This window comes from Nothoprocta perdicaria, unplaced genomic scaffold (assembly GCF_003342845.1).
Source record: "Nothoprocta perdicaria isolate Ctin4 unplaced genomic scaffold, notPer1 scaffold_322, whole genome shotgun sequence".
Taxonomy (NCBI): Eukaryota; Metazoa; Chordata; class Aves; order Tinamiformes; family Tinamidae; genus Nothoprocta; species Nothoprocta perdicaria.
Genome location: NW_020455558.1, coordinates 94,954 through 108,174, shown reverse-complemented (window position 1 = coordinate 108,174; position 13,221 = coordinate 94,954). Strand labels below are relative to the sequence as shown.

Sequence of the window (13,221 nt, the reverse complement as noted above, 5' to 3'; positions counted from 1 at the left end):
GCTTTTTCCTTCCTCAACTACATCTTAATTCCTTTAAAATTCCTGCTTAGAAGAGCAGTCCTTGACCTTAACTCAGTCAGTCCAGACAGAAGAGTGAATTATCAGCATTATGCAGGTTTCTGACAGGAGAAAAATATGTTCATATGTTGTCAGACACCCACTGAAGAAGTAGGCATGGTATCAAAGAGTGGGAATAACAGATCTCCACTGCATTTCCCAAGGTGCAGATTCATATCCTGCTTCACTGTGGGAGTGACTGAACCCTGGGGCAGGTTGCCCAGAGAGGTTGTGGAGTCTCCTTCCTAGGAGGTATTCAAAACACGATTGGACACAATCTTGGCCAACCTGCTCTAGATGACCCTGCTTGAGCAGGGGGTTGCACTAAGCGATCTCCAGAGGTGCTTCCCAACCACCAACCTTTCTGTGATTCACTACCCCAGGTTGCTGTAACAGCTTGTAGGGTACAAAAATGACAGCCCTGCCACGTACACTGAGCTACAACCCAATGAGACATTCCTCGCTAATCCAGGTTGGACACTCATCTGCACGTCTCCCAGGGAAGACCTGATAGAGGGAAGTGAGAACCTGTCCGTTTGTAAGGAGTCTTCACAAGTCCAGGATGCCAGATAAACAGGAATAATAACAGTTGACTTGTTGATCAACACCAATTCATGACTCACTGTTCATGGTCAAAACCCTTGGCGGTGCAACAGGCGGGAAAACTTCCTGCTCACTTTGAGCACTGCCAGGGAGCTTGCAGCTGGTTTCCTTCTGACGTCAAGCGCGCGCTCCCAGATACACGTTTTGAGAGACTTTCAACCTACCTGAGAAGGGGAAAGAGGCTGGCAGCTACTCCATGCTCTGACAGATGGAGCTCCGGGCTGTGGGCCGGCACCACCTTTAACCAGGAAACCCCGGGGAAGAAACTTGCAGGAGATCACTTTGGTGTCAAGACTGCGCAGAGAACAAACTGGGACACGTTCTTCCTTCCATGCCAGGAGGAGAATGGGCTTCAACTTGGGTGTTGCTAACTCACCTCTGACTTTGACATCTCACTCTGCTATTACTTGCATTGTCGTTTAGAGAAGACAGGATTTAAATTTGCTGGATCTTCCACTGAAGATATCTGGGCTCTGAGGGTGACTTGTATGCAAGTACAAAGACCTCCGTCTCTTCCATTACTTACTTATTTTTAGGTCAAAGCTATATTGAATGCCTAAGGATGTCACTGTCTTTTGCTGTGGGACTGTGAAGTATAGGTAGATAGGAAAGCAGGGACTTCAGCAACAACAACGCATCTGGAGATACCAAGATACCAATACATTTTGCAGTCCTGGGTCTACTGGCTAGCGGTGATATAAAAATGTCCTTTTTTCCGCTGTTCTTCTTTTCTTTTAGCTTTGCACACTTCCTATTTTTCACAGCTGTGCCATCCACTTCTTTCTCTTTTTGAACACAAATAAGCTAATGGTCAGTTTAGTGTTCAGCTCCTCAAAGCTCTTCATTTCCAGTCTTCAGCAATGAAGAGGCAAGGCCAGTTTTTGCCCTAGGCCAGCAAAGTTCTTGCTTTTGCACAGCTGCCTGGACAGAAGATGATCCTGAGTATTGCACCCAGCTTTGCTCCTCAAAGCACACACTCCTCAATACCATGCGAGTTGAGACACAGTGTTGAACAAGACCATTAGCTGCTAGGAGGAGGAATTACTTGTTCTCCTTATCAGACCCTCCTAGCACACCATGTAAATCAAGGCCTGACCTGGATTTGTTCTGCTGAGTAGCTGCGCTTGTCTCTATCATGGCTGTCAAATTAGAATATTTTGATAAGGTGATTGCAATGAATAGGTTAATGATTTTTTTAAGAAGCCATTATGAAAACATTCTGGGGTTTCCTCAAGATGAAAAGGGACTTCACTTGGCGAAACTCTCCAAATTACTCTGAGGCAAAAGTCACAAAATTGCAGCAGACCATGGAAAAAATCTTGGCCTTCTCAGTATTCCTTGACTTAAATATTTGAATCGGAGAGCACACTTCATTCTGCTGGCTATTCTGGCGGAGAGAGAAGTTGGAAATGCAAAACCTAGATTCCTGTCTGGACTTCCAGGATCTGCTTCTAGGCATGGGGAGGAAGGGCTAACTTTGTAAGGCAAGACTTGCATCCCCTCATAAAGCCCAGGAGTGCTCTCTGCCAGGCAGTTCGCCTGAGTCAACCTGCTGTTCTTAAATGGCTCCACAAACCAGAACTTGCTTAAGCCTCATAGCATTGTTGAAACCCTATTACCAAAGAAAGATCCAAATGGAACCTTTTATCATTGTCTCCTAGAAATAACAGAGTCTTGTTTATGTTTCTGTCATGCCTAACAATTGCACAACACCAGCTTTGGAGTGAGTAGCAGACCCGTGTAGTCATCTGTCTTTTATGGGATGGCTGGGAGAGCCAAGAAAATCAACACTATGTTTATCACACAACTTCATCAATGTGACACAGAGATGCCATCTTTTACTGAAACAGCTTAGTTAATGAAAACATTGTGATTCAATTAAAATCAGCTAATTTTCTAAATGGTAACTAATGAGTTACAGTGATATCCCTGAGTGCAGGTCAAGGTCGACTAAAAGAAGAGCTTTGAATCACTTCCAATGTTTACCAGACTAAATATAAGCAGCTAATCAGATAACTCAATAAGATGGATGGTCGTAGTCATTTTCTCATAAACATTTTTGTACTCCATCCAAAAGGAGGCATCAGATGAAACTAAAGCTTCAAAATCCACTGAATTGTGACCTAAGTTTCTTTTAAAACTCTTTCAGTTTCTCTTTTGATGGGAACATGCTATTTCCATATGGAAGGAGCTAGATGTGCACTTTGAGCCAACAACTGCAGAACAGGAACCACAGGGCCAAGCATGATGCTGCATGGTGGTGCTTTTTCACCCAGAGGGATGTCACCTGTCACCCAGAGCCATCCTAGGGATAGAGACAAATTGGCCTGTCAAGAAACAGGCGGCATGTGACAGCTCGCACCCAAGTTTCACTGCGTTGTCAAAACGCAACTTCTCCCTTTAAAGAGCCAAGGGCCAGGACAAGGGGTTGTCCTGGTCCTCTCCAAGTGGGAGGAAGCCTGGCTCACTTCAGTGCAGAAGCTGACTCACCGTTGTTGCTTTTGCAACACAACTGTCTCGCCTATGTGCATCTCCTGTGAATTCAGTAGTCCAGTGATGGTGGCATGCGAGACGCCCGCGACACCAAACGGAACAAGCACCTTCCCCTTCCTTCTCATTAACAACTCATCCTGGAGCAGTCTGGCTCCGAGAAGAAATGCCAAGCAAATATAACTGGAGCTGAGCCACGTGCAAAGACCAGAGTCCTGCCCTGTCCAAAAATTATCTAAGAGCAAGAAATGCCAAAGAGGAAGGACATGAGCTAGATCCTCATTTGAGAAAGTCGCATTGATAAAAATATTCTCCCTTTCTTCCCCTTTCACTAAACAAATTTAGGGAATTTGAAAGGAATTTTGATCGTCCTACTATTTTTCTTTTCAGTGAATTTGCTGTTTTCCCTGCCAAAGACCTCATCAAAGCATCATTCCTACCCCTTCAGGCTCCTCAGAAAAGTAAAGACCTAGGGAAAATATGGATCATACTCATCTATACTGCCACATACTGAAGCACTGTGATAAGGCTCCTGCTTGCTGTCCTGACAGGAAAATAAGACTGGCCCTGCAGCCTGGAGCAGGTGGCGAGCCAATACAGAGGCCACGAAGCAATAAAGAATAATATTCCTTATTTAAAGTCTATTTTAAAAGTTTGAGTGACGTTTATACATTTCCACAGATTTTGTTCCAACTCGAGGAGCAGGAATGACTGCCCCTCAGACTCAGTAACAGCTCCTGTCAGAAGGTAAACACCAAAATCTGGTCCCATTAATCAGAAAAAACCCCACAAACTTTAAGGGATATATAATATACTCACCTGAGACAGTAGAAGATTTGACATCTATTCGCAGGGGCCCAGTGTATTTTCTTAAGCCCCTCCGTAAGATCCGTTCTACCCTCTCTCGCAGTGCTTCTCTGCAGTCCGTGGCGGAGAAGGAGAAGGTGAGCAGGGTCTCTGCCAGCACCCCACCGGTATCAGGGCTACAAACCAACAAGAAAATGTTTGCTTACCTTCAGCTCATGCCTACATTGCTTGGCTTTTTAGCTTAGCTTCTCCAGCAATGGAAATTTAACATAAAGGATTAAATACATTTTCGAATATTTTGCTTACAAAAAAAAAAAATCCAAGTTGGTTTTCAGCAGTCAAATGCTTACATACGGAGGCTAGGAGAAGGCATGATGCTCACTATGACTGATTGATCAAACTAAAGTCATAATCCTGGAGTTTAAAAAAATCCTTGGAACAGCAGAGAAGGAAGTTATTTGATAGCAACGGAAAGCTAGGTGTGCAGGAATTTGAAAACATCCAGCAAACAGTTGTGTCTAGACTGACCTTTACAGGGCCATGGAGATGCACAGAAGAAAAATCTCCTAACAGCGTCCAAAAAGTAGTCAAGGGAATAGTGAAAAACTACACAACTCTACTACTACAATCTAATGTGAAGCCAGTGTATCTGCTTGGATGTTTTTGGAGAATATGACTGATAACATCACATTATGCATTGGAAAAGGAAACCCCGCAGTGTACTCACAGTCTCCTTATCACAATCCAGAAGATGGACAACAAGGGGACTTAAAACAACTTTTCCTGAGATGAATGAGAGGGATGCATGCTGAGGTGTACAATTCCCCAATTTGAAGCTGTTATTGCAGAGCCCACATAGATGGGAAGGAAGGCAAGAAAGTGAATGGCTCATATGAAGGTCTGAACTCACTCAGTGTCTCCCTAGATCATCAGATACCAATCTGCAAGATATTGGAAACTAGTTGGCAAACACCAAAGTGTCTAATCATATTAAATCTCGCTCTGTGCTTGCAGATGCCTCATGTCTGGCAAGGCTGGGGTGCGGACGGAGAGCCTTCTCTTTTCCTTTGCCTCTTCTTTTCACTGGAGCCAAGAAGCAATGACACAACTCACAAACAGATGGAAGCACAGCTATCTCACACTGTGTACAGAGGGTAAGATAAAAGTGTGTCTTAAGCGTCATTCAGGTAGGAAAAGAAAAAGAAGTCTTCTAGTTTAACCTGGAAAATTAGGAATTCTCTAAAGGAAAAATAAAAACATAGAGAGCTAGTAGCTTATACACCAGCCTTGTAATAAGTCCCTGATCTTGGAAAAGAACATGTAGCAAAACAAGGCAGATTCTCCTGCTGTCTCCAGAGAAGGGCAAGGAAAAGGCCATGTGTTATTAGCACCCCCAAGGTATGACCAGCATATCATAGCTGAGCAGAAAGACATGTTCTTTGCCTGCAGGATCCCATAATTGAGACGGAGTCGCTCTACGTGAACTTTGCAGCAGGTTGGTTTTGCCCCCGCAGAGCCAATTTCAGCATGATTGCCGCTCCGTTTATTTTCCAGATATTATCTGCTCCAGCTGTGGGTGTTGCTCGGCATTTCTGAGGTGTTCCCTCACCTCTCCCCCCACTCCTCTTCCTGTGCTGTGCCACACTGGAATTACTATGCCAGCTCCTGAGAGCACACCACACCTCCGCAAACCCTCCGGGAAGTGCAGCCAGCCTCGAATCACTTGCTGCCCAGTGAAGGGCCAGAGCCAATGTATTTTTTACACTGAATCAAAACTACGCAAATTCATTTCCAAGCAAATTCACAATAATGACCCTGCTTGGAGCTAAGTACTCCCAGCTTGTACAGAGAGATATGATCTGGAACATATTTGGAAAAACAAACAAGCACAGGCTCAGATAAGCCTGACATGAAATATCACAGCAAGTACATCTGTCTGTCCTCAGGAATACCAGTAATGAAAGATTTTACTTCTCCCTACAGACTTATCTCTCAGTGTCTACATTGGTATCACTCTAACCGGCATCTAATAACAATCTAAGGTTACATTTAAGTAATAACCTGCATGATTTGCCTTACTAGGGGTTAAGATAAGATAGAGCAGGAAGAAAGGACTTTGTGAATGGTTGAAGGAGCAACACATTTACAGCAGTAAGATCTGCAGGCTGCTTTCAGTCTGCTGGGTTTAGTAAGTCATTATGAAAATTAAGATTAGAAAATATGCATCCTAGGTTCATATATAAGGTCATCAGCTCAGCTGATTATTGCTCCTCAGGAATAAGACTTCAAAAGTAGTCAAAACTGCAAATCTTATAAGAGATCCAGAGCAGGGCAACAAGGCGGCAAGGAACAGCTCCTGCAAGGAATAATTAAGCAGGCTGGGTTTAAAAAGCAAGGAGCTTGTGGGATACGGGAGCAAAAATGGATATGATGGGAGTGAGCAATACCATTAACTGTTGGGAGAGAAGGGATAGAGTCTTCACTGCCTCTTGCAGTCCAAGAAGTGGAGGCCATCAAGTGAAGGAAAGACCCAAAGGAGGTAGTTTTTCCAGAAGGAACTCTTCTCTGAAGCATGGAGAAAGAAGTTGACAAGCCCAAGGGAAGACTGGACAAGTCCTTTGGAGAGATCTACTGGGGGTTACTAACCACAGAAACCACAGCTACTTCAAGAACAGCTGGAGCAGGAAGAGTACCTAGGAACAAATATCATACATGTCTGTTTTGTTCCTACTGTTCCCCAAGTGTCTTCTTTTACAGACGCAATGCCAGACTAGAGGAACCTTCATCTGAATCACACGGTGGCCTTCATGAACAAGCAGTGAGCACTAAAAGCCAAATGCCACCTCCATTATAATGTAGGATATACAGGCTTGGAAATGCTTTTATATTTTAGGATAGCTAAAGTTATATTTGCTTTATTAGCCAAAGCTTGCTGAAAATCTGAGCACAATCACATATTCAATTTGCACCATTTATTTTCTGCATCAAGACTCAGAGGAGGACATGGTTCAGAAGAAGGTCACATTCAGTAGGACATCATGCTCTGGCCACAAACCACCATGCTCAGTCAGATCAGGTGGCTCTCCAGCTGGACTTGGTGAGCACTTCATTGCATCTCAGCTTTGGCTGCTTATTATAATCGCACCTACCTCACTCTGACTAAGCGTGCACGTATGTATTTTTTCCTTAAAATGGAATTGTGAAATGTCTTGTCCATCTGTTGAAAAAAGAAAAATGCAAGTTAACAACAGAAAAAGAGAAGGGGGGGAGGGATGACTACCTGCTGGAAGGGGCATTCAGAACATGGTACTTGGTTACGAACTCACAGATTATGGAACCAAGAAACTCCATCCCGCCCAGCCTCTGAGGAATATTTCCCTTCCCATTCAGCCTAAGGCACATCCTAAAGATCTAACTTGTCTTTCTAAATACACTATGAATAAATCAGTGTCCCCCTGCCACTGTCCACTCTGCTGCTACATGGTTTACCACACGCTAGGGGACCTTTCAAGCAATTCCCATTACAAACAGGGAAGTGCAGGCCTCGTTTTACAATACTTTAGGAATTAATCCCCAAATAGCCTCTTTGCTGGTTCCTGCTTAACCACATCCTGCTTCAGATGAAATGTTGTTTCTCAAGATTGTGTGATCCACCTCAGAGACAACGTCACGTGATATAACATGGCATGAATTTCTGCCAGGAACAGCTCAGGATCACTGGAGGATTGAGAAACAGCAAAGTCACCAGGGAGTTATGCAGTTCCTGGGATCAGCAAGACCCAATAAATCAAGTGCATATGTCATGTAAACACCCAATATACTACAGAAGAACTACTTAGAAAGGTTTTACAAAAATTGTAAGAATTTGCAGCCTTTAAACACTACATCAGTGAAGCCTCTGCACTCATCTCAACTCCCTTGCAGTCATTCAAAAGAGAAGCTGCCATGGACAGTTCCCCTGACCCTGACTGAGTGCATCTCACTTATTTTCCTGGTCTTTGTCTAGCAGCTGCTGAACAGTGACAGTTGCTGCAGGCAACAGTGCTAATTCCTGCTCGTTTCACACGAACAGTGTTTTCCTGACAGCCTTCATTTTAGCATTCTGCCAAACAAGCTTTTATTTGACTTCATACTTTCTGGCTAGTTTAGTTTAGCATTCTTAATTCAGTTTCAAATCCTCCATCGTTTCACAGAATTCCTCTTGATTCAGTGCAATTTTCTAGGAGAAACTGGACTTCACTCCTAAACACTGGTCTTTGCTAATAAAATAACGAAGCACAGCTAGTACCTTTGCAGTATCGACCACAGATTACAGCACATTTAGTTTGCCAGAACAGTTCCCTGGGATATTTGCTGAGCCCTCTGAACTGCACGTGGGGGATTATCCACATTATCTGATGGGGTTGAGAGCACAAATCCACTCACTGTCCAATACTGCTACTCTTTTGCTGGCCACCAGCTTAGCTGACCATCTCTGCTCGTACTGTAGTCTTCCCTTTTGCCTCTTTTGGACAGAAGGTCCATTTTCAGTGACTTTTTAATTTCTCCATCTTGAATACTAAATGGACTATGTTGGCTGGTTTGGTGGCATTCTCCAGCATTTTGGCGTAACAATAAGAGTTACTATCCATCAGTCACATTAATTCTGCATCTAGTGCAAAATGTGTGGAGCAATTTGCACCCAAACTGCAGCACAAAATGTTGACACCCCCCTACAAGTGACCAAAAGAGCCATCTGGCCATAATCCCAACCCAGAAGCAGCTCACTTGGGAACCTGAGATGTCTCAGAGATTGCAGGAAGGGGAAAGAAAGGTACAGAGGGTCAGAAAACCTGAACCTGGCATCATCCAGAATGAGGGTATGGACAGTGCCAGTCTCCTCATGGTTTTAGAAACTCTGATTACTGCAGGCACTGCTGACTCCAGGGCCACATTGCTTTGCTCCAGGCGATGAAAACGGGCCTGAAGGAGCGGAACAACACGTGGGCCTTGGGCAAACCAGAAGATCCATCACAGAAACCACATGCACAAGGATGTCCTGTGTCATACTCAGCACAGCAGGCACGAGCAGTGCTGTCCCACACATTTGATAAAACTCCCACCAATCCCCAAGTGTTTAAACTGGTTGGACCCCCGAAGTCAGGAGGGGAGGAAGCCCTATCAGAAATAACCATAAAACCATTCCTAGAGAGATCAGTCTCTTGAATACGAGATATTTTCAGTGGACTAATACATGGGATAACATCAAGGTTTAAAGCATCCCTGGTACAGCTGTCTTGAGAGGCATGTCCTGGCATTGCAGTTTCATTATAGCCACCGTGATGGCAACATCTGGAATTAAGGTCACCTATGTCTTTCCATTCCTACTCCCTGCTTTCAATTGTCCGTAATTAACTTCCTAAGACTTTCACACTGCAAGTGAAATTTTGTCAGCTAGGGGAGGAGCTCTTGCCAAAATCTGGAGCAAATATGAGTGAAAAATCTATAGAAGGGCTTTTGCATGCTCAAAAAGCTGTGCCTTCCCTGTGACACTTGGCCTCTGCTTTTTTATGCAGTGAGTAAAGGCAAGGAGTTGAAATCCAGGAAGGAGTAGACCTTAGTGATCTTATGAAATCAAGAAAAAAAAATTGCATGTCGTCGGGTTACGAGTGCCCCAATATCATCAGTCACACCAGAACTGTATTGCACTTGGACTCTCCCTGTGGACAGCAGCGTGCTCTAAACAACCACTCTCTCAGCCGGCCCGTTTTCGATCCCATTGACACTTGAATCACATCATTGATTTAATTGCCTGCAAACAATGCCGCAATTCTGGATCCACGGAGCTATAATTAAGATAAGATTCTACCTTTAATCACACGAACTATCAATACTTACCCTTTATTTCACTCAATTCTTTTTTTTTTTTCCAGCTAAGGTTTCTATCTGTTCCTCTTGTGCACATTTTAGAGCTTTTGTGGCCACACCTGAGTCATACATCAGAACTAAATTTGAGCTATTTTGACAGGAGGAAAAGGGGGAAATTTGACATCTCTCCTGTTACAGCTGGTACATGCTTATTAGACCTTCTGATTGATGAACGAGAGGGGAACCATTTTGTGGACCTATTATTTGAGAAAATTACTTTGTATTTGGCACTTGGAGAATTAGTGAATTTTAACTTAGGGAAAATGAACCATCATGTTCATTATTTCCCTTCTTAGCATTCAGCATGCAACATAATAAGTCTTTAAGACCACACCTATAGCCCATACTGAAAGTTGCAGCTTTACTATAGTTAACTCTAACTCCAGAGCTAAACAAGGAGGTCAAAATGTCATCTCGTCCACCCATCCCCTTGCCAGTAGGCTGAATTGTGGGGAACACTCTTTTGGGCTTTGCTTCTAGTCCTGGAGACCCGTAGAGGGCACCCTCACTGTACAGTGCAAGTCCAAAGGCAGCACTTCCAGCCAGAGGAACCCGACCCTTAAAGCTTTGAAGCAGAGGCTATCAAAATACCCAGGTTTTGTCTGTTTGTTTCCTCTCAAGACATATTCCTTAATCTCCTTGATCTCATACATAGATAATTTTTTTCCCCATTATGTTATACTGTTTTCCAGAGAAAGGGAAAAAAAAAAGGAGAGTAGGAAAAAGAAAGAAAACAAAGTAGAAAAAGAAAGAAAACAGTCTCTGAAGATCTTCATTTAAGTATATTCACTTCTGAGGCATATATACTATAGGCATACTTGTAATTAAACTGCCTTCAATGAAAGATAAGAAAATGTCAATAGACCTTCTGACCTTCTCAGCTCACATGGATATTAGGCAAGTACTTGAACAAGCACATGCTGAGTGTTTACACACGTTCAGGCTTAAATAAGGGCCTGGAGTTTAAATTTTGGAATCCATGTCTGAAAACAGGGTCAAATCTCTTCCTGAAACTTATTACAAGGAGGAACATCCTCAACTCAGTTTAGTTGGGGTGCTGCAGGACCTGAGAAATTCTTGGAAAGATCTGGCTGCTGTAGCTACTGTAATTTCTGGAATCTTAATAATACTGCTTTATCTGCAGTATTCTTGTACAGTTGAAAGGGGAGAAGGGGGGATTTGCAGGGAGGGCTGGAAACAGCATCTCTGCAGCAAATTCAGCTGTGTGATGCACAACATGTCACTTTAGACCTCTAGGGGCTTCACAAAACCTGCCTTCTCAGGTGACATTTGGCACCACAGCTGCATTAGCCCTCTCTGCTAAGTCTCCTGCAGCAATTACAGTTTTTAGGAGCCTGTCCAGGACCTGCTAGCAGGGGGATGCTCTCCTGCTGCCTCAGCCCCTGACGGAGCAACCTACGTGCGCCTGAGCTTTAATATGCCCCACACGTGCCCAACGTGCCCGCCTGTACTGGGGAGACACCAGCGTGCCAGGGCTGGCAAACTGCAGCATCACAGAGCTGGGTCAGGAACGCGCTAAAGCTCCTGCAAAACTCTGCGCTGCCCTGCTGGGACTGCCCCGGTCACAGAGCACGAGCAACACTTCACCCTGTGGGATGCCCACGGGGCTAAGACAGGGCACCAAGCCACCTTACCAGCCCCGCTGCGAGCCAGCCCATCTGCTTCTCTCCTCTCGGTCTTCAGAGAAATGTATTAACAGCCTCTAAAGATATGACTGGGGTCAAAGCTGTCCCCTCAGGAGCCAAAGCTGCCTCCCTTCCTTACTACCATCATTACAGGCATTCATGAGCAAGGCTTTACAACAGCTCTCAAAACCACTCTGCTGCACTTGCTGGTGGTCTCCTGAGTGCCTGTGTGATGCCTGGTGAGGAGCTCTGTATTTTTAAACTGAAAACTTAAAATTCACTTCTGTCGGGCAGGTCATGTCAGATATACAGTTGTACAGCTGCAGCTGGATTCAACACAAACCTTCCCCAGTGTCTGCACGTAAGGACACAGAAGATTCTCTTATCCCTTAAAATCATTTCATGAAGATGTCTTTTTTTATTTCTTTTACAGAGTCTCGAGGTAGGAATTTCTAAATGCAATGCCATGACTTCAGTAGGAACTTGGGGACAGCCAGTGGTTGCCCAGTCTTTGGGACTGATTTTTAATGATGGGAAGGATGAGGAGAGTCCAGGTACCTTGCAGCACATTAGAGGGAAAATGGGGGAAATCCGTGCCAATCCTACGCCTTATCATCACAAGCCAGCAGAGCACACGGGATGAGGGGCAAAGCAGCCCCAAAAGCACAGAAGGTACCGTGTCTGCCACAAGAGTCCATGAATGCAGTTAGATACGTGGGCTAGCGCAGCAAGAAGCAGCCCAACAGCTGGGTGGGAATAGCTCTGGCCAGAAGAAGAGGCAGGGAGGTCCTGGGTGCCTGGGAAAGGAGGAGAAGAGGAAAACTTTCTCATAGGAAAAAACAGAAGAAACTTTCTCCCAGAGTATCTAAGAGAAAGCATGAGAAATTTGCTGTAGCAGCTACAAGAGCAGACAGGCACATTTGCAAGTGGACAGGATAAAAGCTGATGTCCACTTTCACTGTGCAGCCTGTCAGGCTTCGAAAGGTGCACGTGCTGCGATGTGTTGGGTCTCTGCCACCGTCCCTCAGCCCCACAGCTGCCAGCCTCCAGCTGAAGCACCTCTCGTGAGGAGGTGCTCGATGAGGTGCCCCTTTCGAGCTTCCCTGAACACGAAACTGCCTCTCCTGTGGTCAAAGCTCATCTCCCACTCGTGGCACAGACAATGTCCCTCCATCCAACACCCAACACATGGGATGGTTTCTGCTGCTACCCAGGGTAGGCAACCATGCAGCTGCGTGACCCACAGTCACACGACAGTTGACACAGATCAACTGTGTGACCTATGCAGCAGGAGTGGAGGCTCATGCACAGCACATTGCAGGTGGGAAAGGAAGGATGACTCCTGTGGCTAGAAAAACGAGGCGGCTCTGGCCATCTAGCTCATCCCTGCTCGCTGCGGCCTTCGACGGGGCCTGCTCTTTCCAGGCAGCACAAAGGGAGCCCTTGCGGCCGCTTGCAGGAAGCCCAGCAAGGAGCAGAGACCTTTCATCATGTGTTCCTCAGTCCCCCCGCCAGCCCCACCCCACAATATGTTTTCCAGACTTTCCAGTCAGCCCTGCGATGTTGACTGGTGCACCGGCTTCATCAGCTCTCTGGCATGATCCCTCTGCATTCCCTCCCGCCTTCGGTGAGATAAGGGAGTTGGGAATGTTGTTCACACCATGGGTGTTGCTACCCAGCTCTGGAGCCAACACCGGGGCGGTTACTGCCA

At 45.2% G+C, this 13,221-nt stretch overlaps 1 protein-coding gene across 1 annotated transcript in view; it reads right to left on the bottom strand.

Annotated features, from left to right (window-relative positions):
- Positions 1–13,221, bottom strand: part of LOC112950589 (transmembrane protease serine 11E-like) — a 31,324-nt gene that overhangs the window by 9,293 nt on the left and 8,810 nt on the right. The window contains exons 4-5 of the mRNA XM_026043169.1: positions 7,107–7,174; positions 3,970–4,133 (exon numbers count right to left, since the gene is read on the bottom strand). Of these exons, the coding sequence (XP_025898954.1) occupies positions 3,970–4,133; positions 7,107–7,174 (232 nt within the window). The remainder of the gene's footprint in view (positions 1–3,969; positions 4,134–7,106; positions 7,175–13,221) is intronic.